At 45.9% G+C, this 21,898-nt stretch overlaps 1 protein-coding gene across 1 annotated transcript in view; it reads left to right on the top strand.

The window, feature by feature from the left end:
• Positions 1–21,898, top strand: part of DLG2 (discs large MAGUK scaffold protein 2) — a 1,272,293-nt gene that overhangs the window by 1,101,410 nt on the left and 148,985 nt on the right. Inside the window, exon 16 of the mRNA XM_033948577.1 lies at positions 2,707–2,821. Within this exon, the coding sequence (XP_033804468.1) occupies positions 2,707–2,821 (115 nt within the window). The remainder of the gene's footprint in view (positions 1–2,706; positions 2,822–21,898) is intronic.

Below are 21,898 nucleotides of genomic sequence, written 5' to 3'. Positions count from 1 at the left end.
CACCCTAGTCAGCAGATTATCCATCCCTTCTGACTGTATCCCCCACCCTGGCACCCTGTGTGTCTGTTTAGATTGTAAGCTCTTTCGAGCAGGGACTGTCTCCTTTGTGACTCTGTTTAGATTGTAAGCTCTTTCGAGCAGGGACTGTCTCCTTTGTGACTCTGTATAGCGCTGTGTGCGTCTAGTAGCGCTATAGAAATAAGTCGTAGTAGCAGTGTGAAGAGTTTCAGTCTTTGGGAAGCAGAGCTGAGCTTGTGATGTCATAATGCCTCATTCCACCAATAAGAGCCAACCTCATCAGTGATGTCACAATAGCCACTGCGTCTAGTGTGCCGCAGCTCAAGAAAGTTTGCGGGACCCTGCCCTAGTTATATCATGTTAATGAATACATTTGCAAATTTCTTTCTCAAAATTAGTCTCAGCGTGGTTTAATACTCAGGGCCAAAATATTCAAAGGATTTATGCTTCTAACTTTGAGAGTTGTGGTCGTAAATGGGTATCGCACTGTTTAACCTTTGGAAATGGTTTTGAAAATTAACTCTTAACCTGTGTTAGATTTAAAAGTGGCATATCGGAAACAATGCTTATTCTGCTTACTGAGGTCCAGATTCTCAAAATTTTAATGCGGTCACTAAACTAGTTTCTGAAGCATCCCGGTAGGGGCCTGAGGCTCTGATTGGCCCAAGTTGTTTAAGGCCAATCTAAGCCTCAGGCTCCTCCCCAGTGCATCCCAGTATGCCCCAGGGAGGGGAAGGCCCATTTTGAAGAGGGCTGGAGGGAGTAGGCATCCCTCTGGTCAACCATCTAATTCAAGGTATGGGGGAGAGGGTTCAGAGGCAGGGGGGTGTTGTGTGGCAGCGGGAGAGAATGGGCATCTCTTCCATTGCTTGGGGGGTTCACTTGGCAGCGGGAGAGAGTGGGCATCTCTCCTGCTGCAGGAGAGATGCCCACTCTCTCCCACTGCCAAGCGAACCCTTCCCCCAGCAGAAAAATGTAAAAAGAAAAAACAACCCACAACAGCAGCGGGAGAGATGTTTAATCTTTCCCGCTGCCAACCAGCCCCCCACCCCCAGCAGCAGAAGAGATTGAACATCTCTCCCGCTGTTGTTGTGGGTTTATTTTTTTTGTGTGTTTTTTTCTGCGCATATGCCCATTGCTATCACAAGTGGCTTAGCAAGGGTAGGAGGCACCCCTGTGGCCTCCTTTCTGGACCCCTTTTCCTTCCATACTGCCGCCCTGCTCCTAGCCCAACCCCTATGCTACACTCTCGCCCTCTCCCTCCCCCCCTCCTCCCCGGTACCTCCAAGTCTATGCCAGCGCGAGCAGCTTCTCCGACCTGCTGCTCGTGCCAGCGTTGACCTTCCCACTGTCGTCACTTCCTGGCCCCGTGACCAGGAAGTGAATGAATTCAGAGGGGCGTGAGCAGGAGGCCGGAGAAATTGCTCGCGCTGGCAAAGATTTAAAGAGGGAAGGGGGGGAGGCACGGACATGGTATGGGGAAGTGGAGTGGGGGAGTGGCATGGGGGAGTCTACGCCTTGCCCCCTCTTAACTATGCCACAGCTAAGCAGTCTTAGGCATCAGTAGGCATTGAAACCTTAGGCACATGGTTCATAGACAAAAGTGCGCTACGAAAAAGGCGCGCCGTCAACCCAGCGCAGACAACTGAGCGCAAGGCAGAAGCGCGCCGAAGAAAAACAGTATTTTAAGGGGCTCCGACAGGGGGTGTTGGTGGGGAACCCCCCCACTTTACTTAACAGAGATCACGCCAGCGTTGTGAGGGGTTTGGGGGGGTTGTAACCCCCTCATTTACTGGAAACTTAACTTTTTCCCTCTTTTTTAGGGACGTCTTTTCAAAACCTGGCACTTTCTCTGGGTTTTGAAAAGACTCCCCTGAATCACGTCGGGCAGGAGGAAATCCACGCATGTGTGGATTTCCTCCTGCACGATGAGAGCAGGCAGTTGGAGGGGGGGGCGGGACTGCTTTCATTGTATGCTAATAGATCTCATGCATATTCATTGGGAAAATCTTGAAAACCCGCCTGGATTGCGATCCTCGAGGAGGGACTTTGACACCCCTGCGTTAGGGGTATCTGTACTCATACCATATGAAAATTAAAGCAGTGGTTCCAACTCTGTCCTGGAGGACCACTAGGCCAATTGGGTTTTCAGGTTAGCCCTAATGAATATGCATGAGAGAGTTTTGCATATAATGGAAGTGACAGGCATGCAAATCTGCCCCATGCATATTCACTAGGGCTAGCCTGAAAACCCGATTGGCCTGGTGGTCCTCCAGGACAGAGTTGGGAACCACTGAATTAAAGGACATTAGGGATAATGTGTGTGTGAACACCCCCCAACAGTTATCAGAGAGTTTTTGCACTTAAGGCATATTGGTTTTGGTTGTTGACCCATGTTGCATGCAAAATCCTAAAGCAGTGGTTCCCAACCCTGTCCTGGAGGACCATCAGGCCAATCAGGTTTTCAAGATAGCCCTAATAAATATGCATGAGAGAGATTTGCATATAATGGAAGTGACAGGCATGCAAACCTGCTCCATGCATATTCATTAGGGCTAGCCTGAAAACCCGATTGGCCTGGTGGTCCACCAGGACAGGGTTGGGAACCACTGACCTAAAGCTCTTTAAAGTGCTCTGGCTCAGTTAATAATATTTAATTGTGTTTTTGTTCATTGTATTCATTCTCAGAGTACGCTCGATTTGAGGCAAAAATCCATGACCTGCGTGAGCAGATGATGAATCACAGCATGAGTTCCGGGTCCGGATCCCTGAGAACTAATCAGAAGCGATCACTCTACGTTAGGTAGGCGTGCACAGCTTTTTCGCTTACCAATTATTGTCCAAGTTGGTTCAATCGTGCCTAATGTGTGTGTCTGTCGGGGCACTAGTATGATGAGCTGCCCAGATCGGAAAGCTTTAAGGACAGAAAGCGTCAGAAGGAAATGAGTGGCATGTTGTAATCTGCAGTAGTTTGGGAAAAATCTGAAGGGCACAGAAAAAAAGTGCAGTTACTTACCTGTAACGTAGGTTCTCCGTTGACAGCAGGATAATCAGCCACACAATTTGTCACAGGCGCTCAGCAACTCAGATTTTTGGGGAGACTAAAGTGTGGCTATGGTGAGATGGAGGTGAGTCTTGGTGGGATGGGGCTATGGTAGATGGAGGTGGGGCTAGGACCAGAGTGGGGTGGCATGGAACGTGGTGGGCAGCAGTAAAGGGAAAGTGGGGGGCAGTGGCTTAGTAAGGAGGGTAGGAGGCAGTCTGCCCCAGGTGCTATCTTGGCGAGGGCACAGGCACCCAACCTCCATTCTGCACTTCCCCCTGCCCCGCTCCTTCCCTTCCCCCCCTTCCCCCCTGCCACGTACATATGCCGTTCCCCTTCTCCCATACCTCTGGAACGTACCTGGCGCAAGCAGCAACCCCCAATCTGCTGTCATACCAGCTTTAGCTCTTCCTCTTACATCACTTCCTGGACCCGCACCTAGGAAGTGACATCAGAGGAAGAACTGACACTGGTGCGAGCAGTAGTTTAGGGGTTGCTGCTCATGACAGGAACGTTGCAGAGACACAGGGGAAGGGAAGCAGTGGGGGTGGGGAAGGAGCGTGTGGATGTATGTGGGGAGGGGGGGCGGAGAATAGGGCAGGGGACGGGCACCACTGCCCCAGGCACCTCTCACCCTCACTATGCCACTGAATAGGGGCACTTTGAGCACAGCTGCCTCTCCCATCTAGTACCTCTGTTACTGATATTATACGCACTGAACATACTCCAGGGAATTATGTGTCAAAAATTCCGAAATAACGCACTAAAATAAAACAACATATTAAACAGAACATATGCAGGTACTTTAACACATGGCTGCCAATCAGCCCTAACTCCCTAGTCCAGCGTTTCTCCATTAGCGTACCTTAGTAAAAGGAACCTTAAATCCATAAAAATTCAGCTAAATTGAATACAAGGTGGTGCTTTTTTATTGGATTACTTTAATACATTTTTTGGCCAGCTTTTCGAGGCCAAAGCCCCCTTCCTCAGGTCAGAATAGTTTACTTACCAGAGGAAAGAGATTTTGGTCTCCGAAATCCAGTCCCAAAATATATTTACTCCAATAAAAAGGGCTCTCTTTATGTTCTGTTAACGTGGATCCGCAGTTCATCAAGTCACTATAGGACGCGGACACGAGGCCATCACAACAAATTAAAACAAAATTATTTTTATCTAACTTTGTTGTCTAGCCATTTAATTCGTCTAACTTTGAAGGCTGCAGTCTCTGGTTGCTTCATTCTCTAAACTTCTTCCAGGGTCTCATATCCATTTTTTTCATATCTTTTTTTTCTCTCCTTCATCTCTTTCACTACAGCCATCTTTGACACTGAATGGAAAGTATTAGCTTTCTTCTGTTTTACTGACTCTGAATGATTTCTGAGTGGACAGTTTTCAGTCTCCCCTCTTTTTTTCTAATTTTCAACTCTCTCTATCACCCAAACCCTCTCATTCTGCTTCTCAGTCTTTCATTAACTCTTCTCTCTCTTCCCCCTGCCTTGTAGGATGTCCTGTCTGTCTCTTACTCTCTCTCTCTTTAATCTCATTCATTCAGCTTATCCTCTTTGGCTCTCTTCCCTCTCCCCAGGCTTGCACAGTCTCCTCTGTGTTGCCCCCATCCAGAATCTCCTGTCTCCTCTGCTTTCCACGTTGCATCTCCTCTCTCTGTCCCCCTTTTCCCACCATGCAGGATTTCCTCTCCTCCCTCCCCCCTATATTCATGCGATGTCTCCTCTCTCGGCCATCCAAGTTCATTAATATACTGCCTATCGATGGAGGTTTTCTAAGCAGTTTTACTTTCAGGTACTCAAGCATTTTCCCCTATCTGTTCTGGTGGGCTCATAGTCTACCTAGCATACCTGGGGCAGTGGAGGATCAAGTGATTTGCCCAGGGTCACAATGAGCAGCGCTGGGCTTGAACCCACAACCTCAGGGTGCTGAGTTGTAGCTCTAACCACTAGGCCACTCCTTCCATCTCCCCACTCAGCATTGCCCCTTTGTCTCTCTCTTCCCCCACCATCCAATATCACCTCTCTCTTTCATCTTCACATCCAATTGCCTCTCTATGTCTCTCTCTCACCCTCTCTGTTTCTTTCCCATCTAACATCCAGGATCTCTTCTCTGGACTAGGGAGTTAGGGCTGATTGGCAGCCATGTGTTAAAGTACCTGCATATGTTCTATTTAATATGTTGTTTTATTTTAGTGCGTTATTTCGGACAGGAAAATGGTAAAACCAGAGGACATAATTTGAGGTTGAGGGGTGGTAGATTCAGGGGCAATGTTAGGAAATTCTACTTTACGGAGAGGGTGGTGGATGCCTGGAATGCGCTCCCGAGAGAGGTGGTGGAGAGTAAAACTGTGACTGAGTTCAAAGAAGCGTGGGATGAACACAGAAGATTTAGAATCAGAAAATAATATTAAATATTGAACTAGGCCAGTTACTGGGCAGACTTGCACGGTCTGTGTCGGTGTATGGCCGTTTGGTGAAGGATGGGCAGGGGAGGGCTTCAATGGCTGGGAGGGTATAGATGGGCTGGAGTAAGTCTTAACAGAGATTTCGGCAGTTGGAACCCAAGCACAGTACCGGGTAAAGCTTTGGATTCTTGCCCAGAAATAGCTAAGAAGAAAAAAATTAAAAAAAAAAAAAATTTAAATTGAATCAGGTTGGGCAGACTGGATGGACCATTCGGGTCTTTATCTGCCATCATCTACTATGTTACTATGTTACTATGTCTCTCTCTCCCCATCCATCACTGCCCCTCCGTCTCTCACTCCTCACTGTACCATCATCCCTCAGCTTCTCTTTCCCCACAATTCAGCTTTGCCTATTTATCTTTCCAATATCAAGCATTGCTTCTCTGTCTCTCCCCCACTCCCAAATATCCAGCTTTGTTACTTTGTGTCTTCTCTTCTACATCATCCTCTCTCTTTTCTCCCATTTTCTACCTTCAGTATTACCCTCACTCTCGTTTTCCTCCCCCCTCCCCCGCTATAAAAATAAAAACAAACAGGGAGCATCCCTTCTCCGCTGCCTGTTTACCCAACACGCTGCCTCCCTGATTCAGCGACCTGTCAATAAAGAAAATCTGTATGCAGAGCCATAGAATGCTACATGATGGCTACTGCCAAACAGGAAGTTGCATAATAGGTGGTGGGACCAGCAGAGCCGTCTGGCAGGAACCAGTGTGCAGAGCTCTGTGGCCCTGTGAACAGCTTTTCTTTATTGATGGGCTGCTGAATTGGGGATGGGGGGCAGCAGCAGATCAGGCAGATAGGTGGTGGGGAGGAGATGGTCCTTGTTTGCTTTTCATGCTGCCGGCAGAGAAGGGGAAGGTTGTGATGTCCCCAAACCTCTTGTACCAAGCACTTATGAATTTTGTGAAAAGGGATTATTTCCTCCTAATATGAGACTTTGGTCAACTTAGGAACAATTAGAAAGCAATATTTGAATTTATTAAACATGTGCACTCTGAAAGTTTCCTTTCTGCACAAGACTGACCAAAGTAATCTAAAGCCCATACAGTGAAAATGGCAAAAAAATGTCCAAAATCTCAAAATAGAGACACAGAGGATAGTCCGTTAAAAAAAATGATGACCAAACTATGAGATCCATAAAGAAAGTGATAGAGACTAACGTAGACTTAACGCAGGAAAAAAAGGCTTACTGCAAAACATATTGGAATTGGATATACTGTTTGGACAAGGTGTTTACAGTCTAGGGTTGCCAGATTTACTATAATAAAATCTGGACCCCCCCTAGACCCGCCCACTTCTATCCATCAACGCCTCGTTACGCTCCAGTCCCCCACCAGAAAATATATAATTATAAAATACCTTTAGTTATGCAGTGTTAAGGCACACTAAGCCCAGATTCAAACTCCCTCTAACGAAAAAGCCCCTAAATTAGCATTTCTGGTACTATACTGTGCATCAAAGGTCACATAATTGAATTCTTAAATTATTGTTTCCCCAATAAAAACACTATAATAATTCTGGGATTTGAAGGTTCTTCTTGAGCAATATGGTTAATAAGCAATAAAATGCTTTCATCTCATAAACCTGCTGTTGTTATTGGATATAAATCCTAAAATTTGCCAGTTGGCATCCTCTCAAAATCAATTATATTTATTTCCACAGTAAACGTAATTCAAAACCCAACACTGACTAAATCATATAAAATACCATGAAACCTTTGCTGTGCTCGCTAGTAGACATCAGATGGGCACAAGGGATTTTTTTAAATGTTGGAAGTGGAGGGGGAGGGGGAATATTCAGCCCAAGACTATGTAGGGATCTATTCACTCTCACTGACATCACAGCTGATTGCTCCCCTGGACTTGTTTCTCTCCTTTAATAAAATATCTTCAAATATTTGTAACAGCAATTTACATTCTAATTTCTTCTATTTGTAAGTGGCTGGAGGCCTTCACCTCTTTAGTTTTGCAGCAACTGGAAGATTCATCCCTCTTGTCCCTTTATTATGGAATGTTTATAGCAGGGGTAGGGAACTCCGGTCCTCGAGAGCCATATTCCAGTTGGGTTTTCAGGATTCCCCCAATGAATATGCATTGCAAGCAGTGCATGCACATAGAGGGTACAGAGGCGAGCCACGAAACTAGTCAAAGGCATGGAGAATTTAAGCTACATGGAACGCCTCGGAAAACTGGGACTGTTCACCCTCGAAAAGAGAAGACTGCGTGGGGATCTAATAGAGACTTTTAAAATATTAAAGGATTTGATCAAATTGACCAGGAAGCAGCATTACTGACATTTTCAGATGTGACGCAGACAAGAGGTCATAGCCTAAAACTAAATGGCAGCAGGTTCAGGACAAATGTCAGAAAGTTCTGTTTCACACAAAGAGTGGTGGGCGCTTGGAATGCTCTCCCGGAGGAGGTGGTGGCAGAAAATACAGTGCTGGGTTTCAAACGCAAGTTGGATGCACACCTTCTTGCAGATCATATTGAGGGATACGGGAAAACCGGGTCTCCAAAAAGGAGCACCTAAATGGGCCTCCGCGTGTGCGGATCGCCAGACTAGATGGACCTTGGTCTGATCCGGTGATGCCGTTTCTTATGTTCAGGCATATTCATTGGGGAAATCCGGAAAACCTGACTGGAATACGGCTCTCAAGGACTGGAGTGCCCTTCCCCTGGCTTATAGATTCTGCTATGCAAGAGGCACCCAACAATTCAAATTCTCCCTCCCTTCAGTGAAAGGAATCAAGAATTTCAGTCAATCCTTGGTTTTCAAATTTTCTCTACTATGGAACAAACTTCCTCTTATTTTAAGGGGTCGTGGTCCTTTTCAACTTTTTCGTAAATCTTTAAAAACTATTTTATTTGCCAAACACAGCAATAAAAATAATTGTTGAAAGGAAAAAATTTGATCATGTGACTCCCCTCCTGAGGGAAAAGCATTGGTTGCCTGTTAACCATAGAATCACATATAAAATAGCATTACTCTCCCACAAAATATTAATGAACAAAGCCCCTGCATTTTTAGAGAGACTCTTAATCCCTTATACAGTGGTACCTCGGTTTACGAGTGCACCAGTTTGCGAGTGTTTTGCAAGACGAGCAAAACATTCGCAAACTTGGTGCCTCGTAAACCGAGCTTGCCTCGCAGTACGAGTGCCCCCCCCCACGCGATCCGGCATCCCCCCCCCCCGCTCGCGTTGCCCCCCTCCACCGCGATCCTACTTTCCCCCCCCCTGAACAGTCAATGACACCCTTTACCTGACTTGGCACCAGTGCCGGTGCCCGAAGATCCTCCCTCTTCTGGCGCGGCCTGGGCTGGGCGGTGCGTCGGAGATCCTCCTTCTTCTGGTCTGGGCTGGGCTGGACTGGCTTTGAGCATTTGCGCATGCTCAAAGCCTTCTGGTCTCACTCTCAATCTTGGAGAGAGCGAGACCAGAAGGCTTTGAGCATGCGCAAATGCTCAAAGCCAGTCCAGCCCAGCCCAGACCAGAAGAAGGAGGATCTCCGACGCACCGCCCAGCCGCGCCAGAAGAGGGAGGATCTTCGGGCACCGGCACTGGTGCCAAGTCGGGTAAAGGGTGTCATTGACTGCTCGGGAGGGGGGAAAGTAGGATCGCGGTGGAGGGGGGCAACGCGAGCGGGGGGGGAAGCTGGATCGCGGGGAGGGGTTTGGAACAGCGTCGGATTCCTCAAGGGGGGGGAGAATGGAGCAGCGCTGGTAGCTTCGCGGGGGGGGAGGAGGTGGAACCAATCAAAACAATTTCCCTTACTTCCTATGGGGAAACTTGCTTTGATATACGAGCAATTTGATGTACGAGCATGCTTCTGGAACGAATTATGCTCGTAAACCAAGGTTCCACTGTATTCCTACAAAATCTTTAAGATCGGAAGAGAAATCGCTCCTCCTAGTCCCCTCATTAAGAGTCATTTATTCTAGGAGAGTCACAATCTTCTCCGTCACGGCCCCCCAAATCTGGAATTCGTTTCCAATTAATATAAGGGAAGAAAAATGACTTGGTAAGTTTAAAAGTCTCCTGAAAAGCTGGCTTTATAAAGTTGCTTTTAATTGAGTCATGCATATTTTACACTTTTAGGATGCTCGTTTGAGTAATAGGAAGTTAAGCAAAAATTGAGGGGGTAACCTTTCCCCCATCCTTTTGTTTCATATCCTTGCCCTTTTTGATTTGATTTATAAATTGTATTGAATCCTTTTTTATTGTTTCCTTCTTGTGTTTGTCCGGTCCACAATTGTCTTAATTGTCCTGTTTTGAGCAATACGTTTTTTCTTTTTTTACCCCAATTTTACTAGTACTTGTAAATCGCATTGAACTAAGATTATATGAAAAAAAAATATGACCACGTCAGCCCCTATTACACCAAACTCCACTGGCTGCCGGTGGAGGCAAGAATCTTCTCTAAATTCGCCTGCCTCTGCTTCAAAACCTTAGCAGGCTCTTCTCCAACTTACCTATCCGAGCACCTCGAAATTGCAAGCCCCTCTCGTACTCGAAATACCTACCTGTTTTCTTTTCCCTCCCCGAAGGGCTGCCTCTACAAAAAATTCCTCGACCGATCCCTAGCATTCCAAGCGGGCAAATGGAGCAAATGCCTCTCCACGGTCATTTCCAATTCCCCCCCCCCCCTACCAAACTTTCAGGAAATTAATTAAAACCTACCTCTTTGACAAATTCCTCTGAACGTTCTCCTTCCCTCCCTCCTCCTCCTCTGACCTCGACCCTCCCCTGACTCTTTACCGCCGTATTTAACTCTTCCATTTGTAACTCTGCTGTAGCTTAACTACTCCGAATATATTACCTACCTGCAAAAATTAACTTCTCCGTAAATACATCGTCTAAAATGTAAATTTAACTTGATTGAAAAAAATGCATTGTCCAAAATGTTAATGTAACATTAACGAAATTGTATCTTCGCTGTAATTGTACAGTCTCTTCTTCTGTTAACCGCATAGAACTTCCATGGTTATGCGGTATACAAGAATAAAGTTATTATTATTATTATTTTGTGATCAAATCAAATTTTTATTAAACTTGAAACTAGTCATATTAATATTTTATGATTGTTACTTTTTAAAGTATTTTTTTGTCGTTACTGTTAACCGAGTCAAGCTCCTTAAGTTTTAGTTCAGTTTCTCAGTCTCGGTGCTGGCTGATATATCACTCCAGCTAATTTTATAATTTCTTATGCTTATACAGTGACAGGTCAAAAGCGCGCGACGACAACCCAGCGCAGACAACTGAGTGCAAGGCGGAAGCGCGCCAAAGAAAAACAGTATTTTAAAGGGCTCCGACAGGGGGCAGGGGGAACCCCCCCCCACTTTACTTAACAGAGATCGCGCCGGCATTGGGGGGGGTTTGGGGGGTTGTAACCCTCTACATTATACTGAAAACTTCACTTTTTCCCTAAAACCCCCCCACAACGCCGGCACGATCTCTATTAAGTAAAGTGGGGGGTTCCCCACCAACACCCCCCGTCGGAGCCCCTTAAAATACTGTTTTTCTTCGGCGCGCTTTCACCTTGCGCTCAGTTGTCTGCGCTGGGTTGTCGGCACGCCTTTGTCGTCGCGCGCTTTTGTCTATGAACTGCTTATACTTGTACTCTTTCATACAAGAGGATGATTATTAATGTAGAACGCTGTCAGATGGTCTCAGTGCTCCCAAGCTGTGGCCTGATTATTGGCATAGTAAGTGGGGGTGGTGGGGGCTGACCGCCCTCGGCACCATCTTGGTGGAGGTGCCGACACCTCTCCTCCTCCCCCCAATACTTCTTTAAATCTTCACTAGCACAAGCAACTACTCTGGACTGCTGTTCACGCCAGCCTGGCTCCCTCTGAAATCACTTCCGGGTCACGGGGCCAGGAAGTGGCATCAGAGGGAAAGCCAACGCCAGCACGAGCAGCAGGCCGGAGAAGTTGCTCACGCTGGTGAAGATTTAAAAAGGTATGAGGGGGGGGGGAGAACACGAATGTGGTGTGGAGGGGTGGGGTGGGGTGGAAGAAGCAGGGGGGGTGCAGAGGATGGCGCAGGAGGGGCGCCTCCTACCCTCACTACACCCCTGGACTGATGCTTCTGGGCTGCAGGTTAAAGAGGTCAGATTGCGTCTCCCCAAGGCAAAAGACCCTCTTGGGCCTACAGTCAAGACCCCCACTTAATTGCACTCCAACCAGAACTCTCCTCCAATCCGAAGGACCCCCCACTCCCATATGGTCTCTGACCCCAAACTAAAGACCTCCTCCCCGAACTAAAGACCTGTCCCTCCCCATCTTCCCAAAGACCTCCTCCTCCTGCCCTTTGAGCATACCTTAGTAAAAATCCATGGTGTCTAGTGGTCTGGGCAGGAGAAATCCCCAATCACTCCTGCCCTATTGGCACCTTCCTCAAAAATGACACCACTGACCCCTAGCAGTAGTTTTGCAGTACTACCGCTTGGTGTCTTGTATACAAAAACATGACCCTCTAGTGGTAGTACCATGAAAATACCACTAGGGGTTGTCAGCTCCCTTTTGAAGAAAGACAGTTGCAGGGCACCAAGCAGGGTGCTTTGGGTTCAGGAATCTGATTGGGGCAGCACTATTGGTGGGCCTTAAATAGGAGGCTTTCACCTTGGAGGAGGAGTTACTATGCCCACTGTTAACCAATTAAACAGGACCACACAAATAGCAGTCCGGTATTTGGCCAGTTTAACTTAACCAGTTAAGGGCTCAATTTCAGCCTTAATCCAGTTGAGTGCTGGCTGTCCACAATTCAGGTACCCAGACATGATCCGGCATTGAATATTCAGGCTTTATTTTTGTAAACACTGACCACTATCAGCTGCATATTACCCCCAGAATCTGTTATTTCTTTCTTGATGCCTCTTTTCCCAGAGTTTTCAAATGGATTAGGTCATCCATGACAGGCTAAATCAGTTCTGTCTCCATTGCTTCTATAGACATATATTTCAGGGTTGTTTTTTTTAAGTGTGATTAGAAGTTCGTGATTTCAGTGGGGCAAAACCAGGATAGGATCAGCCTGTGCCTGGTGACCTGGAGCCATCTGGCAATTTATAATTTCAGAAAAGAAGGCTAGGGAGCATTAAGATTTCAGAAAATAGAACTGTGCAACTCTGTTGGCAGTTTAGAAGTGGCTGCTGGATATGTTCCAAAATTCTGACAGCTAAGGAAAAAAAAATGCTAAAAATCTGTTCCTAAAATGTCGTTTTTGAAAACTCTGCCTTCGGGTATTTACATGCTGTTAAATCAAGATTATACAATACTGTATATGTATTTAAAATATGCTTGGGTAGTGTGAGGCGGCCAGGGGCGGGTGTACAGTAGTGCATTTGCATACCTCTCCTGTAAGGTTGCGACTGTCGGTCCTCTCAGTGGAGTTGTTTGATAGGTAGGCTCCTTCTGAAATCACTTCCGGGTCACGGGGTCAGGGTAGGGTTACCAGATGTCTGGATGTACCCGGACATATCCACTTTTCAGAGGACTCTTTAAGTGTCCTGATGGGTTTTCAAAATCCGGCAGTTTGTCTGGGTTTTGAAAAGCGTTGAGCTCAGGGCCGCGTCTGGAGGACCCCTCTGCATGCACGGATGTGGCACGATAACGTCGCATGTATGCACGCATGCATTGCGACATCATCGCATTGTTTCCGCTCATGCGCAGAGACCCTCCCGCAGCGGGCCCAAAGAGATGAGGTTTGTGTGGGGCCAGGATTGGGGGGAGGGGGCAGAACGTGGCAGGCTGGGGACAGAATGGGATGGGGCTTCATGTCCTCTTTTTGTGAAGAAAAAAAATCTGGTAACCTTAATGATAGGACGAGGGTGGCTTGGTGGAGGTGCGTACCTTCAATAGTGAGACTAGTGGTCGAGTGATACTAGGAAGGAAGTGTACTGATTTTAGGACATGGAGCTGGAAAAATGGAGGTGTGGCAGGGCCAGCATGAGAAGGGGCCAGCTGCCCATGAAGGCCTCACAGCTCCAGGGAGCCCCCTTAGGACGGGATGTCCTTCACTTTACCCCACTGTATTCCAAACAGCCCCCCCCCCACCTTTTAAAATGCAAAAGGGTCACTGGCATGGCAATGATACTCAAGTGCTGTTGGTGGCTTCCTCGGCCGTCCAAGAGGAAACAGAAAGTTGCATCAGAGGGGACAGACCTCAGCGCAGAAACAACATCGAGGAAGCCACCAGCAGCGCTAGAGAATCATTGCCATGCCAGTGACCCTTTTGCATTTTAAAAGATGGGGGGAGCTGTTTGGAATGGGGTAGGGAGAGGTGAAGAACATCGTGGCCCACGGGGGCCCCCTGGAGCAGCTGATTTTTAAATGAAGGGAGGGATGCTGGATGGGAGGGCATGTGGTGGACTCTGGGGAGGGAGGGAAGGAGAAGGAAGGGAGAGAGAGAGAACGGATGGGAGGGCATGTGGTAGATTCTGGGGAGGGGGAGGGAGGGAATGGGGCAGGAAGGGAGAGAGAGAGAATGGATAAGAGGGCATTTGGTGGGAGGGGAAATTGGAGGAGGGGGCAGGGAGGAGAGGAATTGTGGGCCCCCCTCCTTAATTTCTGCCCTGAGCCCCAGCATATCTAACACCGGCGCTGGGCTGGGGGCTAGTAGCAACAGGATAAGGAAAGCAGGCATCAGTTAATATTCTTGTAATTTCCTTTTAACAAGGAAATGACTGTATTGTAGGGGGGAAATGTGACATTATTGTAAGGGTGTCTAGGTATACCTTACAAGTTGCATCAGTGTCCTTACTGAGCTGATCGTGTCAGAGAGACGCAGTGTATTGTATCTCAGACCATTCTCAAATAGAGGTATCTATAAAATTTTTAATTCTTCTTTGGTTCTTCCTCCTCTTACTTCTCCTTTCTGACGTCCATCCTTTAGGTGTCCTGAGACTCAAAGAGAGTGGCCTAACCAGAAACAAGTGTTTTAGGGGGGGGGGGGGCCTACACTGTAGGTGTTTTCTCAGGTCTAGGAAGACGCGTAGGAACACCTAGAACATAAAATTGCCGCTGCTGGGTCAGACAAGTGGTCCATCGTACCCAGCAGCCGGCTCCCACGGCAGCCCTTAGGTCAAAGACCAGTGCACTAACTGAGTCTAGTCTTACCTGAGTACGTTCTAGGTCAACAGGAACTTGTCTAACATGGTCTTGAATCCCTGGACGTGGGCATGGTTTTGCCCAGAAGTGGTCTTGGGCAAATTTAAGCGGCCCTAGGCATCTCCTTAGAGCCATGACAGATGTCCGAAATATAGGCTATTAAAATGCTGGCCTATATTTCAAATAGACGGTGCTGTGATCTGCTCAGCGGCTGTGGCAGAGAACTCCACTACAAGTTAGCCAGCAGGAAGGATACTCCCTCCCTCCTACAGTCTTCCATGCCCCCCCCCACCCCCTTTGATGTATGTCTGAATGATACAAAGACTCCCATTGCCTCACTCATCGCCATCCAGACATCAATGCCAGAGGTCCCAAATAATATTATCAGACTGCATGTCACCAGATGACTTTGATAAGGCTCTGTGTACCAAGCGAAAAGAATAGATTCTAATTACCCTAAAGCCACGCACTGTAGAAAAGTCCTCAGTTGTGATGGGACATTAACGAGCGCATTTGTCTTCATTCCTTCTCGTCTCGTCCTCTTGTTTCTCTGCCAGGCTCTATTAAAAGAACGTGAGTTTTACTAACTCAAGCTGTTTCTTCTTGGACTTGTCATGGTGTGAGATTCATTAGTTTTATTAATTGTCTTCTTTGGCAATTACGATGTAACATTAAGGGAAAAAAACTGACAGGGTAAAAACTGCAGTTCTTACAATACTTTAAAAAAAATAAATAAATAAATAATTTCCCAACTATACAAAAAGAAAGAATACGTGTGTAGAAACAGATGGCTCAGAAACTGTGTCAAGCTTTCCTCTTATTTGCTTATAGAAAATAGGGATTCATTAGTGAACTTCATATATTAGAAGAGATAAATTGTAGGAAGAATAGCAGAGATTTATAGTGGTCCATATATTTATCTCTCTTTGCCCCTGTATCGCTGCATGGTGCGACCTCATCTGCAGTATTGCGTTCAGTTCTGGTCTCCTTGTCTTGAGAAAGATATAGCGGTGCTAGAAAAGGTTCAAAGAAGAGCGACCAAGATGGTAAAGGGGATGGAATTCCTCTCGTATGAGGAAAGACGAACAAGGTTAGGGCTCTTCAGCTTGGAAAAGAGACGGCTGAGGGGAGATAGGATTGAAGTCTACAAAATCCTGAGTGGAGTAGAACGGGTACAAGTGGATCGATTTTTCACTCCGTCAAAAATTACAAAAGCTAGGGGACACTCGATAAAGTTACAGGGAAATACTTTTAAAAAACAATAGGAGGAAATTTTTTTTCATTCAGAGAATAGTTAAGCTCTGGAACACCTTGCCTGAAGATGTGGTAAGAGCGGATAGTGTAGCTCTTTTTAAGAAAGGTTTGGACAAGTTCCTGGAGGAAAAGTCCATAGTCTGTTGCTCAGAAAGACATGGGGAAAGTCACTGCTTGCCCTGTATCGGTCAAATAAGCAAAAATAGGGCAAAAAAACCTCTCTAAATAATCGAGAGTGGAGTGATTAAAAATGATATCTGAAGGCACTGTAGAATAATCATTCAGATGTTCATAATCACATGCTTTCAACTACAGTGGTGCCTCGCATAACGAACGCCTCGCACAGCGAACGCTGCGCACAACGAACTTCATGTCTTGCTTCCTACAACGAACTTCGTTTCACACAACGAAGTCGCCCGAGCTGCATCCTTCCGCGCAGGCACTGCGCTTAACTGCCCTCTCTCCGCCTGGCTCCCTGTGCAGTGGCGGACCGTCGGCTCGCAGGGGCCCGGCGCCTACTGCTGATGCGTTGGGGGGGGCGGAGCTACTCTCGCCGCTTCCCCGATGCTAGAAAAAAAAAAAAAAAATGAACAGTTAAGTCCCAGTTTTTGCCGCTGAGACTCTGCCCTCTCTCACTGTAAAATTATTGTTTATACAGTATATCATGGCTTCTAAAAAAAGCAGGAAGGTGATTTCTGTTGAAATTAAACGGGAAATAATTAGAAGGAGTGAATGTGGGGTAAAACAGTGTGACCTCGTCAAAGAGTTTGGCCTCAGCAAGACCACCATTTTCACCATTTTGACAAATTTATCTTTTTTTATGTCATCTTAGCATATTTTATGCTGCAGAACGAATTATTTTTTTTAACATGTATTGTTATGGGAAAACGCGTTTCCCATAACGAACTTTTCGCATAACAAACTTGCTCCTGGAACCAATTAAGTTCGTTGTGTGAGGCACCACTGTATATACAACTGTTAATGAATTTTTATGCTCAGAGAAATGGAGGTGATAACAGGGAGAACCCCAACACTACCACCCAATCATCACATATTCAAAAACTAGTTGTAAAACTTATCACTGTTGTAAATACTTGCATTGGTGCTCAAGGCTACACTTTTTTTTTTTTTTTTATACTTTGTGGATATCCTGAAAACCTGACCTACCTATGGCTCTCGAGGACCGTAATTGTCTACCCCTGAGATAGTACAAACAGCAAACAGGAACAATAATAGTTATTAATACAGTTTTAAAAATGGCGTTTAGAATCCAAAAGTAGAGTAAAATAACTCAGCATAGGGAAAAACCCTTTTTTTAAACTTTCATAGAATCAATCATTGCACCATAAGTAATTCTTAAATCTCCATAATGTGAAAATAAAGTCCGCTGCAGAGACATTGAAACTATAATCTGTTTACTTATATTAGCTTTTCACAAAACTTTGGACTTTGGACTTTATTTTCACATTATGGAGATTTAAGAATTACTTAAGAATCTATGAAGTTATTTAAAAATCATTTATTTATGGTGCAATGATTGATTCTATGAAAGTTTAAAAAAAGGGTTTTTCCCTATGCTGAGTTATTTTACTCTACTTTTGGATTCTAAACGCCATTTTTAAAACTGTATTAATAACTATTATTGTTCCTGTTTGCTGTTTGTACTACATTTCCTTTGGAACAATATTCAATTTATTCAATTACCCATTTGTATTATATTGTACCCCTGAGATAGACCATCTGGTTTTGTCACTGTTGTTTCTTGAAGTGGAGATACGTATTGTTTAAGTTGAATCTTATGTGGTATGTTTCTATATTTCCTTCTATAAAGGTCTCCAGATACATAGATGGTTTTTCTGACTACCGGTACTTCTCCTTTTATGTTTCCTCTATTGATTGATGATATATGTAGTTGTAATTTTACTATATTCTATTTTTATATTTATGGGATTGATTTCTCTTTTTCTGTTGTTGTTGTATCATTTTTTTTCAACTTTTAACTGTTTTTGAAAATGATTTGATGAAAATCCTCTATAATAAAACCCTAAGAGCGCATGCGCACTTAGGAGGCCATGATCCCTGTCACCGTGATGTGTGCTTCCATGGCTGTATTCTATTTGCGGCGGTTTCAGCGGGTTGGAAACTGTCCTGCATGAAAAAAAACCCGCTGCCCACGGAGACAAACAGGAAGCGAAGGACCGCCGCACGCAGTTGCGCAATCAACTGTAACATCTGTTGGGGGAGAAAATCGAGCATCCTGGGGCAGGAGGGCAGGGAGAGAGTGTGAGCATTGGAGATAGCTCCACATAAGGCGCCGCTGCAGGCACCCCGGCAACGGGAAGAGGAGGCGAGGGCCCGATGATAGGGAGGTGCTAGGGAAAAGGGAGGGGGAAGGGATAGGGATAGGGAGGGGGAAGGGATAAGGAAGGGATAATGGCTACTGTTGGACAGGGAGAGCAGGGAAGAGGTGCTGCTGGACAGGGGGAGGTAAAACCAATGGAGATGGGCTACTGCTGAACAGGGGGAGCAGTGAAGGGGTGTTGCTAGACAGGGGGGAGGTAAAAGTAAGAAAAAAGGCCTACTGCTAGATAGTGGGAGCAGAGAAGGGGGTGTGTTGCTGGACAGGGGGGGAGAAAAAAGTAAGGAAGAAAGGCTGCTAGCACCCATTAATGTAACAGGCTAAAAAACTAGTGAATGACATAAAAGCCCCCAATATGGAGCACTATTATGTTTGTTGGAGAGTTGGGAATGATGTCATGCTGAAACTATACCTCATGATTTTTGATAGATTTCCCTACTGGTAATACAATGTATAGCTATGTACAATACCTTTGCGTGGAAACACTGGAGCAGAAAATTGGTCGAAAAACGGTATTCTGCTGCCTATGAGGACAGAAAGAAAATTAAATATATGATATTAGAAAAGCTAATGTGCATATATTAACACATTTATTCACATTTTCTACCTTACTAAGTCAGTATTCGATGCATATGAAACCCTTGTAAAGACCTACTTTCTAGTTCTATGGTGCAGTATCCAGATCCCATCAAATGCAAAAAGAAGCAAGTGTAAACCGCTTTGAACCTCACGGTATAGCGGTATATAAGAAATAAAATAATAATAATAATAATGATGGTTTTTCAGATTCTGTGATCTAAAAATAAGCATCTATGCTTTTATTTCCTCTAAGCTTTTTATCTCTGCATTAGTTCCTCCGATTTACCATGTCTGCAGGTGACTTTGTCTCTCGAAGTCCTTTCCTTGCAGTTGCCATGGAAACCTCATAAAGACTATTTGCCAGAAACCACGCCGCATTTCCTAAAGGAAGAGAAGATTTTGAGGCTTATTTTGCAAAGCATTAAAGGCTTTTGCTGACTCATTTCAGCCATTTCAAGTTTGTTGACGTGTCTGTTTAATACTTAAGTTTTGCTGAAGTCATCGTTAGTTGGGCTCCATGATTACGACTGGGCGTTTCTGTTTTGGTCACAATAGATAGTCCTGTTTATTTTCTTTATTTTGGAACTGGACGGGCCTTCCTCCCAAATTCAGAGATGTGTCATGGGAGGAGAGCGGGTGCGCCTGTGTTTTCCAGCTAGCACGTTATGATTAGCGCGCGGTAACCTGATGATTCAGAGTTAACGTGGGAGCACTTAGGCCCTGATTCTATAAAGACGCCTAAAATTACATCTATTCAATCTAGCACCCAACTTACCTCCCCTCCTTTTATTAAACTGCGATAGTGGCTATTAGTGCAGGGAGCCGTGCTGAATGCTCCGCGCTGCTCCAGACGCTCACAGGAACTTTATGAGCGTTGGGAGCAGCACGAAGCATTCAGCGCAGCTCCCTACACTAATAACCGCTATCTCATTTTAGTAAAATAGGGGGAGGGGGTTAATTATTTAAAAAGCTTAATCAGCACCGATAGCAAGCAATTAGCACCTCATAATTGGCTTTCGGGTAGTCGCCTAGTCCAAGCTGCCTACCGGAAGGTAGGCATGGTCAGGGGTAGACTGTGAGGGTCTGATTCTCCAAAGTGCGTCCCTATTTTAGGCAGCTGTAGGCGTCCTACAGCTGTCTAATCAGCCAATCGGGATGCACGTTTTTAAAAAAAATGCTCCCCAGGCAGGCCGCCTATATTGAAGGCGCCTCTGGAAGCCTAGGGAGACCCGCAAGACGCCTAAGCTCGCCTAAGGGCCTTAGGCGAACCTAGGCAGCCCTACGCGTCTCCCTAGTAGAGGAAGAGATGCTTAAAATGTAGGCCAGCAAAATGCTGGTCTACATTGTAAGTAGACGCGGCCGCTATACTTATGGCAGCAAGGGATCTCCCTGCTGCAATAAGTATAGCGGTCGCGGCAGCCTGTCCCATCGCCGACAGGAGGATGCCCAGTCCTCCTGTCGGAACCCCCCTGGAACCCCCCTCCCTCCCAAACTGGTAATCGCGGGCAGGAGGATGCCCAGTCCTCCTGCCGGAACCCCCCTGGAACCCCCCTCCCCCCCAAACTGGTAATCGCGGGCAGGAGGATGCCCAGTCCTCCTGCCGGAAAGCCCGACAACCCTCCCCCCCAAAAATAACCTTTACATGTTGGTCGGCTGGATGGGTCTTGCTGCCGTCCAGCCGACGGGCCTGCCTCGTGGAAATGAGACGGGCCCGCCCCTTCCCGGCCCATCCCCGCTAAATCTAAGGTCTGATTGGCCCAGGCTCTAGAAGCCTGGACCAATCAGGCCTTAGGCATAGCGGGTCCGCCCATCCCCACTAATCCTAAGGCCTGATTGGCCCAGGTGCCTAGCCTAGATGGGGGGGGGGGGGGCGTTCCTTCGATCGCCTCCATCTGCATATTTTTCTTTTCTGAATTTGTCGGACCTGCCCAGATCAGGCCCGATCGGGCAGGTTAGTGAATCTATTTATTTAGGTGCCTCTTATAGAATTTCCCCCCTCAGTACTCCTGCAAAAATGTTTTGCAGGTACTACACACTAATTAAAATATTAGCACATGACCTGCAACTAACAACAAAAAGCCAAAAAACTCGTTAAACCCAGATGGTGCCACTCTGTAGATATAGCTTTTTTGAATTTTTGAAGAGATGTTAAATGCACAAAGGCCAGCACCTTTACTAGGGTTACCAGATTTTGCATCTGTAAAAGGAGAGCGTGTGGCCCCGCCCTGTTCCTAATGCGGCTTTGTAAAAGGGGGAGTTAGTCACCTATCTTTAAGCGCCTGTTATAAAATTTCCCCTAGTTCAGGGGTAGGCAATTCCGGTCGTCGAGAGCCGGAGCCAGGTCAGGATTTCAGGATCTCCACAATGAATATGTATGAGATGGATTGGCATGCACTGCCTCCTTGAGATGCAAATCTATCTCATGCATATTTATTGTGGATATCCTGAAAACCTGACCTGGCTCCGGCTCTCGAGGACCGGAATTGCCTACCCCTGCCCAAGATAAATAACTAATAAACTTGGAACAGGCAAGACCAAAGTTTCTCTATCTGCTTCAAAGAATGCTATCAGTTTCTTTTTCTAATAGCATGCTCTAGTCCAGGGGTAGGCAATTCCAGTCCTTGAGAGCCACAGGCAGGCCAGGTTTTCAGGATATCCACAATGCATATGTATGAGATGGATTTGCATGCACTGCCTCCTTGAGATGCAAATCTATCTCATGCATATTCTTATCCTGCCTTATACTTTATGTATAATAAATATCAAGGTAATGTTAATTAACAATTTTTGTAAGATAATTGATTATGCTATTGTGATATTTGATGGGTGGTTGAGTTTTGTTATTGGGTATTATAGTTTGGTTAATGAAACGGAGCCATGGCCAGATTAAGCTCCTGAAGACGCCTATCGGCGAAACACGGAGTCGGGTCGGGCTTGATTAATGTGGATGATCTGGACACTATTTGTGAAGGAGAATTACAAAGTTGGAACTGATAAATGGAGTGATTTATGAGGATAACAACAAAGCACTGACATCCACGCACAGAGTTTGCTGGCATCTTTA

This window comes from Geotrypetes seraphini, chromosome 6 (genome assembly GCF_902459505.1).
Source record: "Geotrypetes seraphini chromosome 6, aGeoSer1.1, whole genome shotgun sequence".
Lineage (NCBI taxonomy): Eukaryota > Metazoa > Chordata > Amphibia > Gymnophiona > Dermophiidae > Geotrypetes > Geotrypetes seraphini.
This window is presented reverse-complemented; position numbering and strand designations above follow the sequence as displayed.